Raw genomic sequence first — 20384 nt, forward strand, 5'->3', positions numbered from 1 at the left:
TCATTGTTTCAGTTTTCACCTTCTAAAAAAAACCAGTTTGTTCTACCCTGTCTTCTAGTTCATCACTTTGACCTCTGCCTTTCATCTTTCTGTTGGTGGTTCTGTGTACTTTATTTTTCGCTAAGCTGTTGATTGTTTATCTCTTGTTTTGGCTATGACAGCTCTCATATTTTCTTTGGTGAAATTTTCTTCAACTTAACTAATTTCAGTGAGTATCCTTAAGATTATAGCTTTGACATCATCTTTAGGAAGGTTGCATAGATCTGAGAACTTAGGGTTGTCTTCTGCTTGAAGTCTTATTTCAATAATAGGTGGTAATTTCACTCTTTCTATTCATTTTGTTTTGTACTCCATGATCTTGGACCTGTATTTGAACATGGGTAGTGACCAGAAGTTTGAGATTGCAGGTGCCTTGCAACCCCTAAGTTGTCATGGACAGGTGTTTAAGTCTAAGATGTGATTAGGACCTTAACCAGGTAGTTAAAGCACTATGCACACTCTGGAGCTGATAGGGAATCAAATCTAAAATGTGTGCGCTGGCAAGGGAATGCTCTTTTCCAAATTGCTTCTTTAGTGTCTACTATGGAGACTGAATTACAATATAACACACACAGGAATTCTCTCAACAAGTTACAACTGTCATGATGTTCTTCCACTGTAACTCTCACAGATTTGCAACCTTCAATTTCCTGTTGTAAAGTTGCAGACACAAAACTATAATAGTCATTATGGAGTGCAGAAGGCAGAAAGTCTTCCTTCTGTGATAGTTTCTCCACTGAAAATGGGCATTGGCAGGTCAATTCATACTCCCAGCTTGTCCTTATCTTTCCATAGTGGAGCAGGGCTCAGAAGAGGTAGGGGTCCAGGGTACATTGATGAGGTCCCCTCTCCGGGGAAGTCAGGTTGATATCATGGTAGCATCTGCAACTTGGTGGCTGAAAAAGCATAAAGATATAAAGCAGGGAGTCGGGTAGTAGCGCAGCGGGTTAAGTGTATATAGCACAAAGCGCAAGGACTGGCATAAGGATCCCGGTTTGAGCCCCCGGCTCCCCACCTGCAAAGGAGTCACTTCACAAGCAGGTGAAACAGGTCTGCAGGTGTCTATCTTTCTCTCCCCTTCTCTGTCTTCCCCTCTTTTCTCCATTTCTCTCTGTCCTATCCAACAATGATGGCATCAATAACTACAACAATATAAAACAACAAGGGCAACAAAAGGGAATAAGTAAATAAATATTTTTTTTAAAAAGATATAAAGCAGAACAAATTGTTTAATAGTCAGGATCCTAAAGGCAAGAATAAAGCAGTTGAGCTTTGGGATCTCTATTTTGGAAAAAAGCTAGTAGGTCTATTTTAGTTATATTCCAAGGGGCCCATGACTTTACTAATTTTTGCCTGAGCATGACAGCTAACATTCAGTTGGACCAAAGGTATTGTCCAGGGAGATGGTGTCAGAGTTGGAAACAGTTCTAGAAAGCTGCATCTGGGCAAAGAGTAGCTCCTAAATATGAGAAAATTAGTATCATTTTATGTTTTATTATTATTTTTTTTAGATCTTTCTACTTGCTTGCTATTTGGGTCACTGCAAACTATTGTACACTTTTGCTTTAAGGTGTATATTTTCCCCTAACTTATGGGTACATGCGAACATGTATTCTTTCTCATTGACCCTGATCTACATCTAGGTTCTGTGGCTTTGGTAGGAGGTACATGGCCCAATATGGAATTGAGGAGTCCTATGAGCTCGGAATGGTCTCACCAGAGTGCTGGAGCTGAAGGGTTGACTTTCCACATCTGGTGTCTCTGGATACAATCAGAAATGAATTGTGTTGAAGTGGTACTGATTGCATTGATTTGGCTGAGCACAGCAGATGCAGTATCAAATGGTATGGATGGAGTAAAGTGGGCAGGAAGACAAGCCACACCTGGGAGTTTCCAGAACTGGGAGAAATATGGGTTTTTATAGAGAGTGGGGGGGATTCCTGTTGTTTTAGAGTTTAAGAAGGCAATAGATAATTATTATTGTAACCAAGTTATTAGGGAATTTGTTTTACTTTGAAAACCCGTGGTTAGTTTTTGCTGTATCATACAAGACCTTACCATAATTTATGCCATTTGATAATATTTACATATAGCTGTATCTTATATAGTGACACAAGCAGTTACTTCTGGTCTAACACTATAGGTGATTTAATATCTAAATTAAATAAGTATAATTATAAATGTATTAAAAGTTGAGCTCACCACCAATGTGTCCTGAACCCTTGCATCTCCAGAACTTTGATCCACTAGGGACAGATAGAAACAGGTTAGTGGTATAGATCAACCTGTCAACGCCCATGTTCAGCAGAGAAGAAATTACAGAAGCCAGAACTCTTACCTTCTGTACCGCCAAAACCACCTTGATCCATACTCCCAGCAAGGGAGAAGTGATAGGATGAAGGTAAGAGAACTTTGCCCTCCAGCTCCATCAGCACCCAGAGAGAGAAAAAGAAAAAGGAGAGGGACACATGGAGGAAGTTATATTGATATGAGTGGCATGGAGGGTAAGAGAGGATTGAATCAGAAAAAGGGAGGTAATTGTGAAAAAATATGGACAGATAGTTGTATAAATGATGGTTGGCCCATGTCTACAGCCTTAGGAGAACTATGATGGATTGCAGTGGGGAAGCTGAAAATTCAGAACTCTGGTGGTGGGAGTGGTGTGGATTTAAACCCCTGATGGCATGTGATTCTGTAATAAAAAAAAAAGAGAAGGCCCACATAAAACTTGCAAACTCCAAAAAAAAAAAAAAAAAAAAAGGGAAAATGAGCCCACTGTTAAAATTCAATCAGGTGAGACCTGCTAATGCCCATCTTAAGCGGGGAAGCAATTACAGAAGCCAGACCTCCCACCTTCTGCTCCCCATAATGACTCTGAGTCCATACTCCCAGAGGGATAAAGAATAGGAAAGCTATCAGGGGAGGGGGTGGCATATGGAGTTCTGGTGTTGGGAATTGTGTGAAGTTGTATCCCTCTTATTCTTTTTTAAAGATATTTATTTATTCCCTTTTGTTGCCCTTGTTGTTTTATTGTTGTAGTTATTATTATTGTCATCATTGTTGGATAGGACAAAGAGAAATGGAGAAAGGAGGGGAAGACAGAGAAGGGGGGAGAGAAAGATAGACACTTGCTGACCTGCTTTATCGCATGTGAAGCGAGTCCCCTGCAGGTGGGAAGATGGAGCTCGAAGGTATCCTTCCGCTGATCCTTGCACTTTGCGCCACATGCGCTTAACCTGCTGTGCTACCACCCGACTCCCTATGTCCCTCTTATTCTATGGTTTTTGTCAGTGTTTCCTTTTTATAAATAAAAAAATTTAAAAATCATTTATATTTTGTAATAAATAAATATACTATTATGAGTTTCAACATAGAAAAATTCAGTCAGGTTACCAATTTGAAACCTTAATTGCTTAGATTGAAGGAATATATACTCAGCAATATGGTCTATATATCAAAAAGTTTGAGGGATTCAATCTATTTTCCCCTCACATATTGATTAGTGATTTCTAAGACTATAAATTAATATAAGTGTACATTAACACCATTCTCACTACCAAAGGTCTGTGTCTCCACCCCCACCTCACAATAGTGAAGCTAAAAGTCTACCCTCTTATGTCACCCAGAGTTTTTTTCTTTGGTAAGATAGTCTAACTCAGTCCAACTCTACTGTGTTTTCTCTGTCTGTTCTTTTTTCCTCAATTTCTGTTTATGAGTGGGATCATCCCATATTTGTCTTTATCTTTCTGACTTAACTCAGTTAACATGATTCCTTCAAGCTCCATCCAAGATGGGTCAGAGAAAGTGGGTTCATTATTTTTAATAGCTGAGTAGTATTCCACTGAGTATATATCACAACATTCTCAGCCATTCATCTGTTGTTGGACACCTGCTGCTTCTAGGTTTTGGCTACTATCAACTGTGCTACTATGAACATAGGTGTATACATATCTTTTTGGATGAGTGTAATTGTGTCCTTAGGATATATCCCTAGGAGAGGAATTACTGGGTCATAAGGAAAGCCCATTTCAAGCTTTGTAAGGGTTTTCCAGACTGCTCTACATATGGGTTGGACCATTTACAATCCCACAAGCAGTGCAGGGATGGTTCCTATGTCCCCACAGCCTCTACAGTATTTGTTGTTGCTGTCATTTTGATGTATTCTCCCTGTGAGAATGTCATACTTGAAAAATGAGGATGTGGGAGTCGAGCGGTAGTGCAGCAGGTTAAGTGCAGATGGTGCAAAGCACAAGGACTGTCAGAAGGATGCTGGTTCGAGCCCCCGGCTCCCCATCTGCAGGGCAGTCACTTCACAAGCAGTGAAGCAGGTCTGCAGGTAGCTATCTTGCTCTCCCCCTCTCTGTCTTCCCCTCCTCTCTCCATTACTCTCTGTCCTATCCAACAACAACATCAATAACAACAACAATAATAACTACAACAATAAAACAACAAGAGAAACAAGGCAATAAGTAAATAAATATTAAAAAATACCAAGTGTGTTTCTCATTGTTGTCTTTATTTGCATTTTTCTGACAATCAGTGACCTGGAGTAATTCTTCATATGTCTGTTGGCCTTTGGATCTCTTCTGTAGTGAATATTATGTTCATATCCTCTCCCCACTTTTGGATGGGGTCATTTGCTTTTTTGATGCTGAGTTTGGTGAGTTCTTTATATATTCTGATTATTAGCCTCTTGTCAGATGTATGGAATTTGAAGATCTTCTCCCATTCTGTGTGGGTCTCTTAGTTTGGGTGGTGGTTTCTTTTGCTATGCAGAGGATTTTCAATTTGATGTAGTCCTATTGATTTGTTTTTGATGATGCCCTTAAGGTTTGGGTGAGAAAGTGTTCTACCAATATTTTCCTCTAAGTATTTCTGGTCTAAAATACAGGTTGTTGATCCATTTGGAGTAGGCTTTTGTTTCTGGTGAGGTAAAGTGGCTCAGTTTCATTGTTCTGCACATTTCAAGCCAGTTTCCTCAGCACCACTTATTGGAGAGAGCCTACTTTCTCCATTTAATAGTTTGGGCACCTTAATAAAAAATTAGGTGTCCATAGGTATGGGGGTTTATTTCTGGGCTTTTAGTTAGTTCTGTTCCATTGGTCTGTGTATCTATTTTTGTTCCAGTACCAGGCTGTTTTATTTATGATGTCTTTCTAACATAGCTTGAGATCTAGGAGTGTGATGCCTCCATTTCTGTTTCTCTTCTTCAAAACTGTTGTAGTGATCGTAGGTGTTTTCTGGTTCCAAATAAATGATTGTAGATTTTGTTCTATTCTCTTAAAGAAGCTTTATGGGACTCCGATAGGTATCACATTACATTTGAATATGGATCAGGGTAGAATATTCACTTTGCTGATATTGATCCTTCCAATCCAAGATCATGGTATATCTTTCCATTTCTTTGTATCATTTTCTATTTCCTTGAATAGCAACTCATAGTCTCCAGTATACAAATCTTTCACTTCTTTGGTCAGGTTAATCCCTAGATATTTTTATTGATTTTGCTTCAGTAGTGAATGGGAATGAATTCTGCATGTGGTCCTCTTCTGACGTAGTGTTTATGTGAAGGAATGCCACTGATTTTTGTACATTGATTTTGTATGCTGACACCTTGCTATCTAGTCTAATGGTTTCCAGAAGATTTCAGTTGGATTCTTTAGGTTTCTCTATGTATACTATCGTATCATCTGCAAAGAGTGAGAGTTTGCCTTCTTCCTTTCAAATCTGTATTTCCTCGATTCCTTTCTCTTGCCTGATTGCTGTGGCAAGAACTTCCAATACTATGTTGAAGAGTAATGGTGATAGTGGACAGCCCTGTCTAGTCCCCGATCTGAGGGGGAATGCTTTCAGCTTCTGCCCATGGTGTGTGATATTGGCTGTAGGATTTGTTTGTTGTATATGGACTCCACTATCTTAAGGAATTTCCCCTCACTTCTCATTTTTGTAGTGTTTTGAGCATGAATGGTTGTTGGATTTTGTCAAAGGTTTTCTCTACATCTATTAAGATAATCATATGGTTTTTGGTTTTGCTTCTGTTGATTTGGTGAATGATATTGATTGACTTAAGTACACTGAACCAGCTTTGCATTCCTTGGGTAAACCCCACATGGTCATGATAAACAATCTTTTATTTAATTTCTTTATTGGGGAATTAATGTTTTATATTTGATAGTAAATACAATAGTTTGTACATGCATAACATTTCCCAGTTTTCCATATAACAATACCCACCCAAGTAGGTCCTCTGTCATCCTTTTTGGACCTGTATTCTCCTCCCCACCCACCCCAGAGTCTTTTACTTTGGTGCAATATGCCAACTCCAGTTCAGGTTCTACTTGTGTTTTCTCTTCTGATCTTGTTTTTCAACTTCTGCCTGAGAGTGAGATCATCCCATATTCATCCTTCTGTTTCTGACTTATTTCATGTAACATGATATTTTCAAGCTCCATCCAAGATCGGTGGAAAATGGTGAAGTCATCCTTTTTATAGATGAATAGTATTCCATTGTGTATATAACTCTCAAAACATTTTGATTTCTTCTTTTATTTTCTCTTTGACCTAGTAGTTGTTAAGGAATGAAGGAGTGTACTGTTGAGCTTTCACATTTTGGGACTATTTCTAATCTTTCGTTGATTTATAAGTGTTAGCTTACTTCTACTGTGGTCTGAGAAGATGCTTGGGATGATTCCAATGCTCTTCAATTTGTTGATGCTGTTTTTATGGCCTACCATATGGTCTATCCTTGAGAATAACTCATGTGGACTTTAGTAGAATGTATTCCAGCTTCTTGGGTTGACTGACTCTGAAAATGTCCAATACTCATTGTTTATCTCTTCATTTAGCTCCCTTATGTCTTTATTGATTTTCTGCCTGCATGATGTCTCAAGTTGAGAGAGTTGGGTGTTGAAGTGCCCTACTATTACTGTGTTGCTGTTAATATATTGCTGTAGCTCATTCAGTAGATGTTTGATGTATTTAGATGGCTTCTAATTGGGTGCATAGATGTTAGTAGTTGTTAAGTCCTCTTGACTGAATGATCCTGTGAGCATTAAGTAATGTCCATCCCTATCTTTTTAAATTTTATTTATTTTAATGTCCATCATGTCAGATATGAAAATAACTGTTCCTGCCCCCTTTTGTGGGCCATTGGCTTGTATGAGTTTGTCTTGGTAAGTTTGTCTTTCAGTTTGAGTCTGTTTGTCTTGTTGAGTTAGATGGGTTTCCTGTAGACGATATATCGTAGCATTGTGGTTTCTGATCCGTCTTCCTACTCTGTGACTTTTAATAGGTGGATTCAGGCCATTGACATTTATTGACATCAGTGATTGAAGATATTTTAATTCTGTTGCTGGAGAGTTTTAGAGTGTTCTGATATATGCCTTATTAATGGTGATATGACTGTCTATAGGAGACCTTTAAGAACTCTTTCAGAGCAAGCTTGGTGATAGTTGATTCTTTCAACTGTTGCTTGTCTGAGAAGGTTTTTATGCCTCCATATAGTCTGAATGACAGTCTAGCAGGATACAGTAGTCTTGGTTGATAACCTTTCTCATTGAGCACTCGATAGATATCTTGCCATTCTCTTGGTCTGCAGTTTTTGTGTGGAGAAGTCTGCTGCTAATCTTATGGGTTTCCTCTTTAGGTGACTGTTTTTCTTTTGCAGCCTTCAGGATCCTTTCTTTATCCGTATTCCTTTACACTCTAAATATGATGTGTCCTGTTGTCTTTAAGTCTGGGTTAATTCTGTTTGTTACCCTCTGGGCTTCTTGAATCTTTATGTCTTTGATGTTGTCTAAACTAGAGAAGTTCTCAGTTATTATGTCCTAAAGAATGCTTTCTTCCCCCTCCCTCTCTTTCTTCCTCTGGTAAACCAATAATGCATATATGGTTTTTTTGAAGTCATCCCATAGGTCTCTTTTGTTTTTTTAAATATCTCTTAATCTCTTTTTGAGATCTCTTACTTCTTTTTTAGATGTCTCTAATTCATCCTCGTTCTTGCTAATTCTGTCTTCAGTCTCATTTATTCTATTCTCTCTCCCTCTCCTGGTTTCAGGAGTTCATCTATTTTGTTACTCTGTTCTGATACTGTTTCAGCGTGTTCAGCTAGTTGTGTTCTTAGCTCAGCTATCTCAGCTTTCAGCTCTCAAATAACCTTGAAATAATTAGTGTTTTCTTCCAGAGTCTCATTTGTTGTTTCTGCCTTTCTGATGACAATTCTTTCAAACTCTTTACTCACTCCTGTGATTATTTGCTTAACTATTTATTTAATTTTGACCTCATTATTTTGTGCTTCAGCCTTTGGGAGGCTTTTAGCTGCACTCTTTTTCTGGTTCATTTCTCCAATATTTGTTGGTTTAACCATTCTATATAGTATGTTATGAGGTCCCTCTCTCAGTACTTTTCAAATTACTGATCACTGTTGCCTGGATTGACCTGTGTCTAAGTATGGTACTTAAAGTGCTCACAGTTGTGAAAAATAACAATTGTTTCAATATTATTTTAATTCCTAAACTGGAGCACAGTGGCTTAAAATCCTCTTATGTTCTATTTCTTTCCTGTAGGCTATGGGAGTCTGAGCGCTTTTAAATTATAAGTAGTCTTCTTAGCTTAATCACTGACTCCTGACCAAGAGATAAAGCAGGGTGGAGGATAGATAATACAGTGGTTATGCAAGTAGACTCTCACACCCCAAGGATCCAAAGCTCCAGGTTCAATTCAACTTCTCTGCCAAACCAGGTAGCACTGCTGGGCCCTGTGAGTTTCTAAACATGTCTCATTTATAGTGTGTAGGTTCTGAGGCAATGATTTACTATGCTCTCATCAAGAGAACAACATGGAAAGGCTCCCACCACACAGCCCCACCACTAGGATACCAAGGTGTAGATCTCCTGAGTTTCTCCTGTTTAGTTCTCTGTCCCCCAGTGTCAGCACAGGGCCTTCTCCTGCTGCTCCAACCTCTGAGGGCAGTAGCAATGAACACTCACAGTTGTATTTGGTGAGACTTAGTGGAGTCTCTTCAACTGTCTTTTTGTTTTTAAAACAGACTGGAGGTGGTGCCTCAACTGGTAAACTGCCAGAATGTTACCAGCCACTTAATCTCTTCCTAGGCTCCTCTCTGTGCACAAGTCACACATATTTGCACTCACCAGTGTTTTGGTGGGTTCCTGAAGTCGTTCTAGTCCTTCCTTGTTATAGTCCCAGATGATCTCCTTTGGTATTCCTAATTGACCGGGAGAGGAGAGAACCACACCTGCTGCTGCTCCTTAGCCCCACCTCCAGAAATCGAACAATCTTTTTATTATACTGCTGCATCCAGTTTGATAGTGGAAGCAAGAGGATCCTGCTGTCTTAGGGTTTAAGAAGACAATAGTTACTGCTATAATCACATTATTTGGCAATTGGGTTAATTTTGAAAGACCCTTTTGTTAGGTTTTCCTCTATTATACACAACATCACCATAATTTATGTCTGTTGACATTATTTGTATATAGCTATGCCACCAGTTGTTTCTGTTCTACCTGGACTAAGCTTTTAAGAGAGTCAACATATCAAAGACTCAGCCGATGTATTAAAAAGACTCAGTCTGTGTTTTAAAGTTTGAGATATTTAGTCGGTTTTTCCCCTCTCATATTACTTAAATAGTGATTTATATGAATACATATTAATAAGAATGTACAAGCACCATTCCTAGCACCAAAAGACTGTATCCCATTCCATCCCCACTCACCATCTCCCCGCCCCATGAAGCTGAACATCCACCCTCACCCTCCACCGAGGTTTTTACTTTGGTGCCCTACTACAAATTTAGTCAAATCCTGCTTTGAGTTTCCCTTTCTGTTATTCTTTCTCAACTTTTGTTTATGAGTGGGATCATCGATACTCATCTTTATCTTTCTGACTCAGCTAACTTAAGATGATTCCTTCTAGCTCCATCCCAGATGGGCTAGAGAAGGTGGGTTCATTGTTATTAATAGTTGCATAGCATTCCATGGTGTATATATACCACGGCCTTCTCAGCCACTCATCTGTTGTTGGGCACCTGGGTTGCTTCCAGGTTGTAGCTATTACGAACTGTGCTGCTATGAACATAGGCACGTACACATTTCTGTTTGGTTGGTTGTTATGGAGTCCTTTGCGTATATCCCAGGAAGAGGCATTACTTGGTCATGTGGAAGGTCCATGTCTAGACTTGAGAGAGTGCTCCAGACTGCTCTCCACAGGGGCTGGACCAATTTACATTCCCACCAGCAGTGCAGAAGAGTTCCTCTGTCCCCACAGCCTCTTCATCATTTGTCGCTGCAGCCCTTTTTAATGTATGCCATTCTAACAGGAGTGACTTGGTATCTCAATATTGTCTTTATTTGCATTTCTGTGACAATCAGCGACCTGGAGCAATTTTTCATGTTTGTTAGCCTTTTGGATGCATAACATTTCTCAGTTTTCCATATAACAATACAACCCCCACTAGGTCCTCTGTCATCCTTTTTGGACCTGTATTCTCCCCACCCACCTACCCCAGTGTCTTTCACTTTAGATTTGCACTGTTTTGAGCATAAATGGGTGTTGGATTTTGTCAAAACCTTTCTCTTCATCTCTTGACATAATCATGTAGTTTTTGGTTTTGCTTTTAGAACTGGAAGCATTTCCACTCAGATCAGGTACCAGACAGGGCTGCCCACTATCACTATTACTATTCAATGTAGTGTTGTAAGTTCTTCCCATAGCAATCAGGCAGGAGCAAGTAATTAAAGGGATATAGATTGGAAGAGAAGAAGTCAAACTCTCCCTATTTGCAGATGACATGATAGTATACACAGAAAAACCTAAGGAATCCAGCAAGAAGCTTTTGGAAATCATCAGGCAATACAGTAAGGTGTCAGGCTACAAAATTAACATTCAAAACTCAGTGGCATTCCTCTATGCAAACACTAAGTTAGAAGAAATTGAAATCCAGAAATCAATTCCTTTTACAATAGCAACAAAAACAATAAAATATCTAGGAGTAAACCTAACCAAAGAAGTAAAAGACTTGTATACTGAAAATTATGAGTCACTACTCAAGGAAATTGAAAAAGACACAAAGAAGTGGAAAGATATTCCATGTTCATGGGTTGGAAGAATTAACATCATCAAAATGAATATACTACCCAGAGCCATATACAAATTTAATGCTATCCCCATCAAGATCCCAAGCACATATTTAGGAGAGTAGAACATATGTTACAAATGTTTATCTGGAACCAGAAAAGACCTAGAATTGCCAAAAAAAATCTTGAGAAAAAAGAACAGAACCGGAGGCATCACACTCCCAGATCTCAAATTGTATTATAGGGCCATTGCCATTAAAACTGCTGGGTACTGGAACATGAATAGACACACTGACCAGTGGAATAGAATTGAGAGTCCAGAAGTGAGCCCCCACACCTCTGGACATATAATCTTTGACAAAGGTGCCCAGACTGTTAAATAGGGGAAACAGAGTCTCTTCAACAAATGGTGTTTGAAAAAATGGGTTGAAACATGCAGAAGAATGAAACTGAACCACTGTATTTCACCAAATACAAAAATAAATTTCAAGTAGATCAAGGACTTTTGATGTTAGACCACAAACTATCAGATACTTAGAGGAAAATATTGGCAGAACTCTTTTCTGCATACATTTTAAAGACATCTTCAATGAAACAAATCCAATTACAAATAAGACTAAGGCAAGTATAAACCTATGGGACTACATCAAATTGAAAAGCTTCTTCACAGCAAAAGAAACCACTACTCAAACCAAGAGACCCCTCACAGAATGGGAGAAGATCTTTACATGCCATACATCAGACAAGAGTTTAATAACCAACATATATAAAGAGCTTGCCAAACTCAACAACAAGAAAACAAATAACCCCATCCAAAAATGGGGGGAGTACATGGACAGAATATTCACCACAGAAGAGATCCAAAAGGCAGAGAAACACATGAAAAAATGCTCCAAGTCTCTGATTGTCAGAGAAATGCAAGTAAAGACAACAATGAGATATTACTTCACTCCTGTGAGGATGTCATATATCAGAAAAGGTAAGAGCAGCAAATGCTGGAGAGGGTGTGGGGTCAAAGGAACCCCCCTACACTGCTGGTGAGAATGTCAATTGGTCCAACCTCTGTGGAGAACAGTCTGGAGAACTCTAATCATTATGTAATGGCCTTGCCTATCTTTTTATTACTTAATTTAAAGTCTATTGTGTCAGAGATGAGAATGGATGTTCCTGCCTTTTTTATGGTCCATTACCATGTATGATAGTTTTCCATCCTTTCACTTTAAGTCTGTGTTTTTCTTGTAGTGTCAGGTGGAATTCTTGCAAGCAGCATATGGTTGGGTTGTGTTTTCTGATTCATCCTCCCACTCTGTGCCTTTTAGTGGGTGAGTTTAAGCCATTAACACTTATTGATATTATGGATTTAATGTATTGTAGTGCCATTATTCAAAATTTTTTTTTAATTTTCTCTGATAAGTAGCAAGTATTATGGTTATATTCTTGTTTATAAGAGGTCTCTTAGAACCTCTTTCAGGGCAGGCTTGGTGATGATCACCTCTTTTAACTGTTGTCTGTCTGAGAAGGTTATGATGCCTCCACCTAGTTTGAATGAAAGTCTAGCGTATATATATTATCCTTGGTTGAAACCCTTTTCATTCAGGGCTCTATAGATATCTTGCCATTCTCTTCTGGCTTTTAGAGTATGAGTGGAGAAATCTGCTGATAGTCTTATGGGTTTTTCCCTGTATGTCACTTTTTGTTTTTCTCTTGCAGCCTTTAGGATCTTTTCTTTATCCTTACTTCTTTTCATTGTAACTATGATGTGTCTTGGTGTCTTCAGGTCTGGATTGATTCTGTTTGGGACTCTCTGTGCATCTTGAATCTTAATGTCCTTTCTGTTGTTCAGGTCTGGGAAATTTTCTTCTATAATTTCCTTTAGAATATTTATTTCCCCTTCCTCTCTTTCTTCCTCTGGCAGGCCAGTTATATGAATGTCAGTTCTTTTGATATCATGCCATATGTCTCTGTTGTTGTTTTCAGTGTCTCTCAATATCTTTTGAGCTCTTTTACCTCTTTCTTAGTTTTTGCTAGCTCATCCTCTGTCTGGCTAATTCTTTTTTCTGCTTCTGTTAGACTGATTTCCCTTCCCTCAGCTTCTTTCTTCAATTCACTTATAGTATTAGCTTCTTTTGATAATTGACCTTTTATTTCAGCTCTTTCAGCTTTAAGTTCTCTAATCACCTCGAGGTAGCTTGTGTTTTACTTGAGGGTCTCATCTCTTGTTTCCCTAATTCGGATAGCCCTTTCCTCCATAGTTGTCTTCATTTCTGTGATTATTTGGTTTACTATTGCTTGCATACTTTTATTATCTATGGTTACTTCTGACTGATTCATAGTTTCTTCTGGGCTCCTGTCTTGTTTCATTGTTGTATCAGTTTTAATTGCTCTTGATTTAACCATTTTTTTATTGACGTGTTTTTTATTTTTCTGTTCTGTCATTCTTCAGTTGTGTTTTGTGTACAAGCCACGCTATACTAAATACCTTTATGACAAATGCAGTCACCTACCTCAGAAATTACAACAATAGTAACTGAAGCAAGGATTGGTTCAGTTCAACCAATACCAGTTAGCCAAACAACACCTCCAGTCCAAGAAAAATAAGCAACCAAACCCAAAGGAAAAAGAAAGAGAAAGGAATAAATGGAAAGCAAGAATAGACAATCATGAAAATCTACTGTCCACTGTAAATTAAGGATAGCAAGAGGAGAATGGTAAGTATAGAGGAGAGACACACAGAGAGAGATTCCACTCTGAGTCAGATATCTTCCTCAAAATAATTCACAAATGAGTATCAGTGAATTAAGAAAGCAAAAGATGGAAGAAGGAAGAAAAGAAGACAAGAACAAGGGAAAAAAGAGCGGTGAAAGGAGAGAGGTTTTTTTTTTTTTGTATTAGCTAGTAGGAGGGAAAAAGGAGAATGGAGGGAAGAGGTATAGTGAAACAAGCTCCTCTCACAATGGATGGGACACCAAATCACCTAGCAATGGAAAAAATAACAGTTAATTTTGGTCAACCTGAAGAAGGAGGTGGGAAAAGGGACATGCATATATATATATATATATATAATAGTAATAATAAAATGGAATACAGTAAAAAACCCTAACAGTCAGTCTGTGGCTTGGACCACTCCAGATTGACTGCAGGCAACCAAACCAAAGAAAGCCAATTATAAGAAATATCCCCCCTCCAAAAAAAAACAAAAAAACAAAAACTCCAGGTAGTCTTTCCAGGCAGGGGTGAGGCTCTGATTATTCAGATATTTTTTCACTCAAATAAAGCTCCAACCACTTAAGAAAATAAAAAAGAGATAGAAGGAAAACATAAGGGAAAGGGTTGGAATGGCACCCCTTATGAGCCAGGAATCTTGGTAAAGAAAATAACTCAGTGGGAAGCCTGCTAGGAGTGGCTGTCCAGCCCCTGGAGGCAGTTCTGGGGTCGGGGGTCGGGTGACCTTCAGAAATAATAGATTTCCTATCTTTCCTCCGGGCCTCTGTTTTCTAACCCAAGAGTGAGGTATAGGACCCCTCCTTGGTGTCACACTTAGGACACCTTATTCACTCTCCTGCTGATGGCCTAGTATCTTACCCTATCCAGAGAATCCTAGGTCACAAGCCACTGCTTGTTGGAGCTCATACCAGCAGTTGCCTCCAAGTCACCATCTTGGCTCTGCCCCCCAGATATCTCAAGAAATTTCTTGTTGAACCAGAGTGATAGCTTAAAGTATATTCAGAAGGACTCTCCTTCATTCAACTAGTTAATCTCCAGCATTCCCTTAAACCAGAGCTGAGCAGAGTTCTGCTTTAAAAAATTAAAATAATATATAGGTAGGAGAAAAGAAATATGTTACTTTATCTCACAAACTGAGAGGTGACAGAAAACCTTACCTGACAAAAACCAAAATTGCAGTGTGTTTCTACAGGCGAAAGGGGCTTCTGCTAGGGCTTCCAGCTCCTCACCTCACTTGCTGAGGGCAGGGAAAGCTGCTGTGGCTTTCCTTTCCTGGACTTATCAATCCTGCTAATTTTAGGCTGCTGCCATGGGTATCCAATTCCCTTGTTTCTTTGTTAATTTTCTTTCTAGATGATCTAAGTGTGAGCATACAATGTTGAGGTCTCCTACTCTTACTGTGTTACTATTGATGTACTTTTCTAGCTCTTTCACTAAGTGTTTGATGTATTTATATGTGCCCTCATTGGGTGCATAGATGTTAATAATTGTTAAATCTTCTTGGTTAATTGATCTTCTGATCACTATGTAATATCAATACCTACCTTTTATTACTTTACTTATTTTAAAGTCTATTGTGTCCGAGATGAGAATAGCTGTCCCTGTCCTATTTTTGTGGTCCATTCACTTTTATGATAGTTTTCTATCCTTTCTCTTTGACTCTGTATTTGTCTTGTTGAGTAGGCTGATTATTTTTTAACATTTTTTATTATTATCTTTATTTACTTGTTTGAGAAAACCAGAAAATGAGATGCAAGGGGATAATAAGGGAGAGAGAGAGAGAATGCCTGCAGACCTGCTTCACCATTTGTAAAGCTTTCCTCCTGTAGGTGATTACCAGGGGCTCACACCTGGGTCCCTGTGCATTGTAAAATGTACACTCAATGGAGTTGGTGTATTGCACCAAAGTAAAAGACTCTGGGGTGGGTAGGGGGGAGTACAGGTCCAAAAGGATGACAGAGGGCATAGTGGGGTTCTATTGTTACATCAAAAACTGATACATGTTATGCATGTACAAACTATTGTATTTACTAAAACATTAATTCCCCAATAAAGAAATAAAAAAATAAAAGCTGAGTGAAGTTAAAAAAAATGTACACTCAACCAGATGTGCCACCACCCAGCTCCTATAATAGGATTATGGTGATGAAAGTTTGGTACAACCTGTCCTATGCTTGCTAGGTTATAGTTTCATACCATATAGATATATTCATGATTATGGTTTACTGCCATGTGAAAAGAAATGTTTTCTTGTAGGAGGTTTTCTTTCAGTATTTCTGGATGCTGACTGTCCAATAAATCTTAAAATAATATGAAATAAATGATGTGGTAGAAGGAAAATGGTGCCAGGAAGTATTACACTTACATTCTTCTTCTGGTTCTTATATTCCTGTATAGGTCTCTGGTAGTTAATTATAAAATGGGAATGTTGGATTTAAGGGTGGAAGCTGCCCTGGACAATACCAAATTTAGCTTCTATCTTTGAATTTCCATTACTTTCTGAAAGACACATTTGGAGATATGAAACAGAATATGTGGTGTCTGTTGGCTAATTGTTTCTTCATGTGAAATAAGTCTAGTGGTTCAATCTGAGATAAGGAAGTTCAATTATAAAGTTTAATACTTGTTACAGATTACACAGCCCTTTCTCTTGTCATTGAACTGTTCCCAGCCTTCTTTTTTACCAGGCTTATGTCTTTAAGGTAGCAGGCCAAGGAACAAATTTGTACTACTTAAGCATCTGACTCATAAATCAACTTCTGTTGCATTATTGCTCTCCAGGATACCTTTTGCCATTAATCTTGCCCTCACTAAGGATGCCATTCAGGAAGGTATAACAGAAAGAACAAGATCTGTGAGTCAGTAGGGTGGAAACCTGTCATAGTTCAGATATTGAACTTAAAAAATTAGATCTTTATTAAGAGTATTGATTAACTGTATAATTTGAGAAACTCATTTTTGTATCAGTTTATTTTCTATAAAATGAAAGTCTCATATTAGATTATGACTGATGTTTTTTCCTGCTCTCTCACAAAATCAATCATTCTAATCCTTTTGAAACAATGGAAGTACTGACAAACTTTTATCTTTCTTTTGTGGCATATGGAGGATAGAAGTTGTGTATTGTACCAAACCTAATCTGAAGCAATAGCTGAATAATGCTGAATGAGAGGGAAAATTCATCAGTCTCGTGCTTGTAGAGTTCAACTAATATAGTTATTATCTTAACAATGAAATGAAAGGAAAACCCAGATAAGGCAAGGATGACTATCTATACTATAGTTCAATGCTGTCCTAACTCATGAGAATTTTACCCATAGCCACCTTTTCTAATATTTTTACAGAGAGGAAGTCGTGCCAGTGTAAGCTTCCAGATCACCTCAGAAGTACAAAGTGGGAGGTCTCCAAGGCTGTCCTTTTCTTCAGGGAGCCTAACTCCAGCTACTTTTGAAAACTCCAACATAGCGATTTATGAGGTATTAAACATCTATCAAATCTGCTGCCTATTTGTATTTTAAAATAAGAGAGTGACTTGGTACACTCAGCAACAAGATCTGAATTTTTGGAAGTTTAGTACTAGTTTTTTTTCTCTTAACCCCTTATGGTTTTATTTGGTTGATGTATTTTTAATCATGGATTTAATTCAATCAAAGTGATTTGTTTCAGAAGTAAACTTGGGATATTGGATAACTGACATCTCTGTGCATGCAAAAACTAAAGATATTGGATTTTGAAAGATAAGAGTATCATGGGAGGACACATGTGGGTAGGACAATGGACTCTTGGTTATGAAGTCCCGATTTTGATCCCCAGCATCACATGTGTCAGAGTGATGCTCTGGCTCTCTTCCCTCAATCAATCAATCAATCAATGAACATTTTTAAAATTAAAGATTAGCTTTTGGAAGTCAAATAGAATGGAATGTACTACTGGGTTTATAAACATTTCTAGTATTTAGGAGTAAATCTCACTAACTTAAAGTAGATACTTATACTTCTATTAAATTAAAGATTATGCCAAATACTTAATCCTATTCCTCATTAAAAGCTCCAAAAATTAAAAAAAATATATATATTCTCTGTTTCTATCACCAGTAACTACATCATTGGTATTTTCTGAAAATTTATCCTATATGTGTGGACAAGGTTGAAAATTTCTGAACTAAGTGACTAAAAGTACCTCTTCTGACTCAGATATTCTATCATTCTGATTCTGTGAAAGAATTCATGTTGAACTATGTTTTGTTTATTTGAAATTGCTGATAGTATAAAGTTAGAGAAGGGAAAAATGAGCATGCATGTTACCTGTAAGAATCTGTCAGATATTTTCTCATTTTGTAAAGAAGTATAGAGCTGACTTAATACCCAGAATGTCAGTGATATTATTAATATATTTAAACTGGGAAGGCCACTGGCTTTCTTTAAGTGCATAAAAGGAGAGATAGTAAGAATGAGAGATCTTCAATAAATAGAATAATTAGATCAAAGAAATCCAATGCTCCTCTATTGTGAATGTTTTAAAGAAAATCCTTTATCTAGTTCCTGTTTGAACTGAATCAGGATTTCAAAAGAATTATTATTAGAAAATCTGAAAGTTACATATAATATTCTGAAACAATTACACACTCAGATTTTATACACAGATGTACTCCTTTTGGAATTGCATGTGAAAATTGGTCTTTATTTCATAAATACTCTTTTTTTAAGATTTTATTTTTATGTATGAGAAAGATAGGAGGAGAGAGAAAGAACCAGACATCACTCTGGCACATGTGCTGCCGGGGATCGAACTCAGGACCTCATGCTTGAGAGTCCAGAGTTTTATCACTGCACCACCTCCCGGACCACCATAAATACTCTTAGGGATGTGAAAGGACACACACACACACACACACACACACACACACACACACACACACGCATACCACTGGGAAAAGACATATGGATGACAAATGTAGTGACAACATGTCATGATGAGCCCCAATAGACTCTAGAGAAGAGGGATGAAGTAAAAGTAGTGCATCCCTGACACTCAGCAAGAACACACTGAACTAATCTCTGTATGTTCTCTAACTCCTTTCAACCTTCACACCCTCTCCATTCACTTCCTTTTCCCAAAGCTATCTTTAATATCTTCCAGTCCTCTATATCTCCAATAGCCAGTTCTCTCTATTTTACTCATCACTTCCACTGTCATCTTCTTTCTTTTTTTAATATTTTGCTTATTAATTAATTTATTTATTTATGATAAAGATAGGAGAAGAGAGAGAGAAAGAACCAGATATCACTCTGATAAATGTGCTGCTGGGGATTGAACTCAGGACCTCATGCTTGAGAGTCCAGTGCTTTATCTACTATGCTACCTCCTGGACCATACATATTCTTTCTCTAATCACAAAATCATAGGTTGACAGAGTTAAAAGAACCTAAGAAGGCATATAAATTCTATAATTCTATCATTGAATGAACTAAGATTAATTCTTATCAAATGACTACCATAAGGCTTTCCCCTGAGTCCAGGGTAGACTGTGGTCTGGGATTTAGTTCTCTTAAACCTTGGTTAATACATTTGGCCTTTACTGCAGAACTGATGGACTTTAATTACCTCTTAAAAACTCAATGGACAGAGTTTGATGTTTCTTCCTCTTAATTAAAAAGGTGAATGATGAGTGAAGTATTTTATTATTCTTTCTCTGTAAAAACAAATAGTGAATGTGTGGTTAAGATAAACTTTCCCATTTCCTCCCTTTTCCTCATTACTCATGAAGTACAACACACAGACTTAACAAAAATTTGCTTATATAGTTTGTGATAATTATTTAAATCTCAAAACAAACACATACATTCTTCAAACTAAAGAAACCCAAGAAAGAAAAGAGCAACCAAGTGGTAAAGGGAGATCTTAGTTTTATTACTTCCTAGACTTTTGACCTTGAGCAAGTCACTTAATCTCTCCAGCCTTCAATTTCATTTTCAAAATATGAGAGGATTAGACTAGGGATACTTAAGACCCTCTCCAGTTCTGAGGTTTGTTGTTTTGACAGGAAATAATAACTTTTTAAAAAAAATTGACACCAGGGTTATTGTGGGGCTCGATGCATGCACAACAGATCCACCACTACTGGCAGACATTTCTTTCCTGTTTTTTATTTGATAGGATAGAGAGAAATTGAGAAAGAAGCGGAGGGGAAAGGAGAGAAAGGGGATGGGGGTGGGGAGAGACTGCATCACCACTTGTGAGGCTTCTCTCTTGCAGGAGGGTACTGGGGGCTTGAACCCAGGTGCTTGCACATGATAATGTGTATATTTAACTGGGTGTTCCACTGCCTAGCCTGAAAAAATAGATTTCTTAATTACTTGTAAAAGATAAGCCAGAGAAAAGGCTAGTCAAAGTATGTAATATGACTGACTCTCGGAAGAGGTATCAGGTATGGGGTATACGTAGAGTTAAGGTTACCAATACTGATGTTGAGGTTGTTCACTGTACAAGAGCACTGCATCTAAGAGGACATTATTCATATTGTAAACATGT

The 20384-nt window shown here is 37.9% G+C and overlaps 1 protein-coding gene across 1 annotated transcript in view; it reads left to right on the forward strand.

The window, feature by feature from the left end:
• The window catches only part of GUCY2F (guanylate cyclase 2F, retinal), a 133863-nt gene that overhangs the window by 54954 nt on the left and 58525 nt on the right, over positions 1-20384 (forward strand). Inside the window, exon 6 of the mRNA XM_007534369.2 lies at positions 17198-17329. Within this exon, the coding sequence (XP_007534431.2) occupies positions 17198-17329 (132 nt within the window). The remainder of the gene's footprint in view (positions 1-17197; positions 17330-20384) is intronic.

The sequence above is a fragment of the Erinaceus europaeus genome, chromosome X (assembly GCF_950295315.1).
Source record: "Erinaceus europaeus chromosome X, mEriEur2.1, whole genome shotgun sequence".
NCBI classification, from domain to species: domain Eukaryota; kingdom Metazoa; phylum Chordata; class Mammalia; order Eulipotyphla; family Erinaceidae; genus Erinaceus; species Erinaceus europaeus.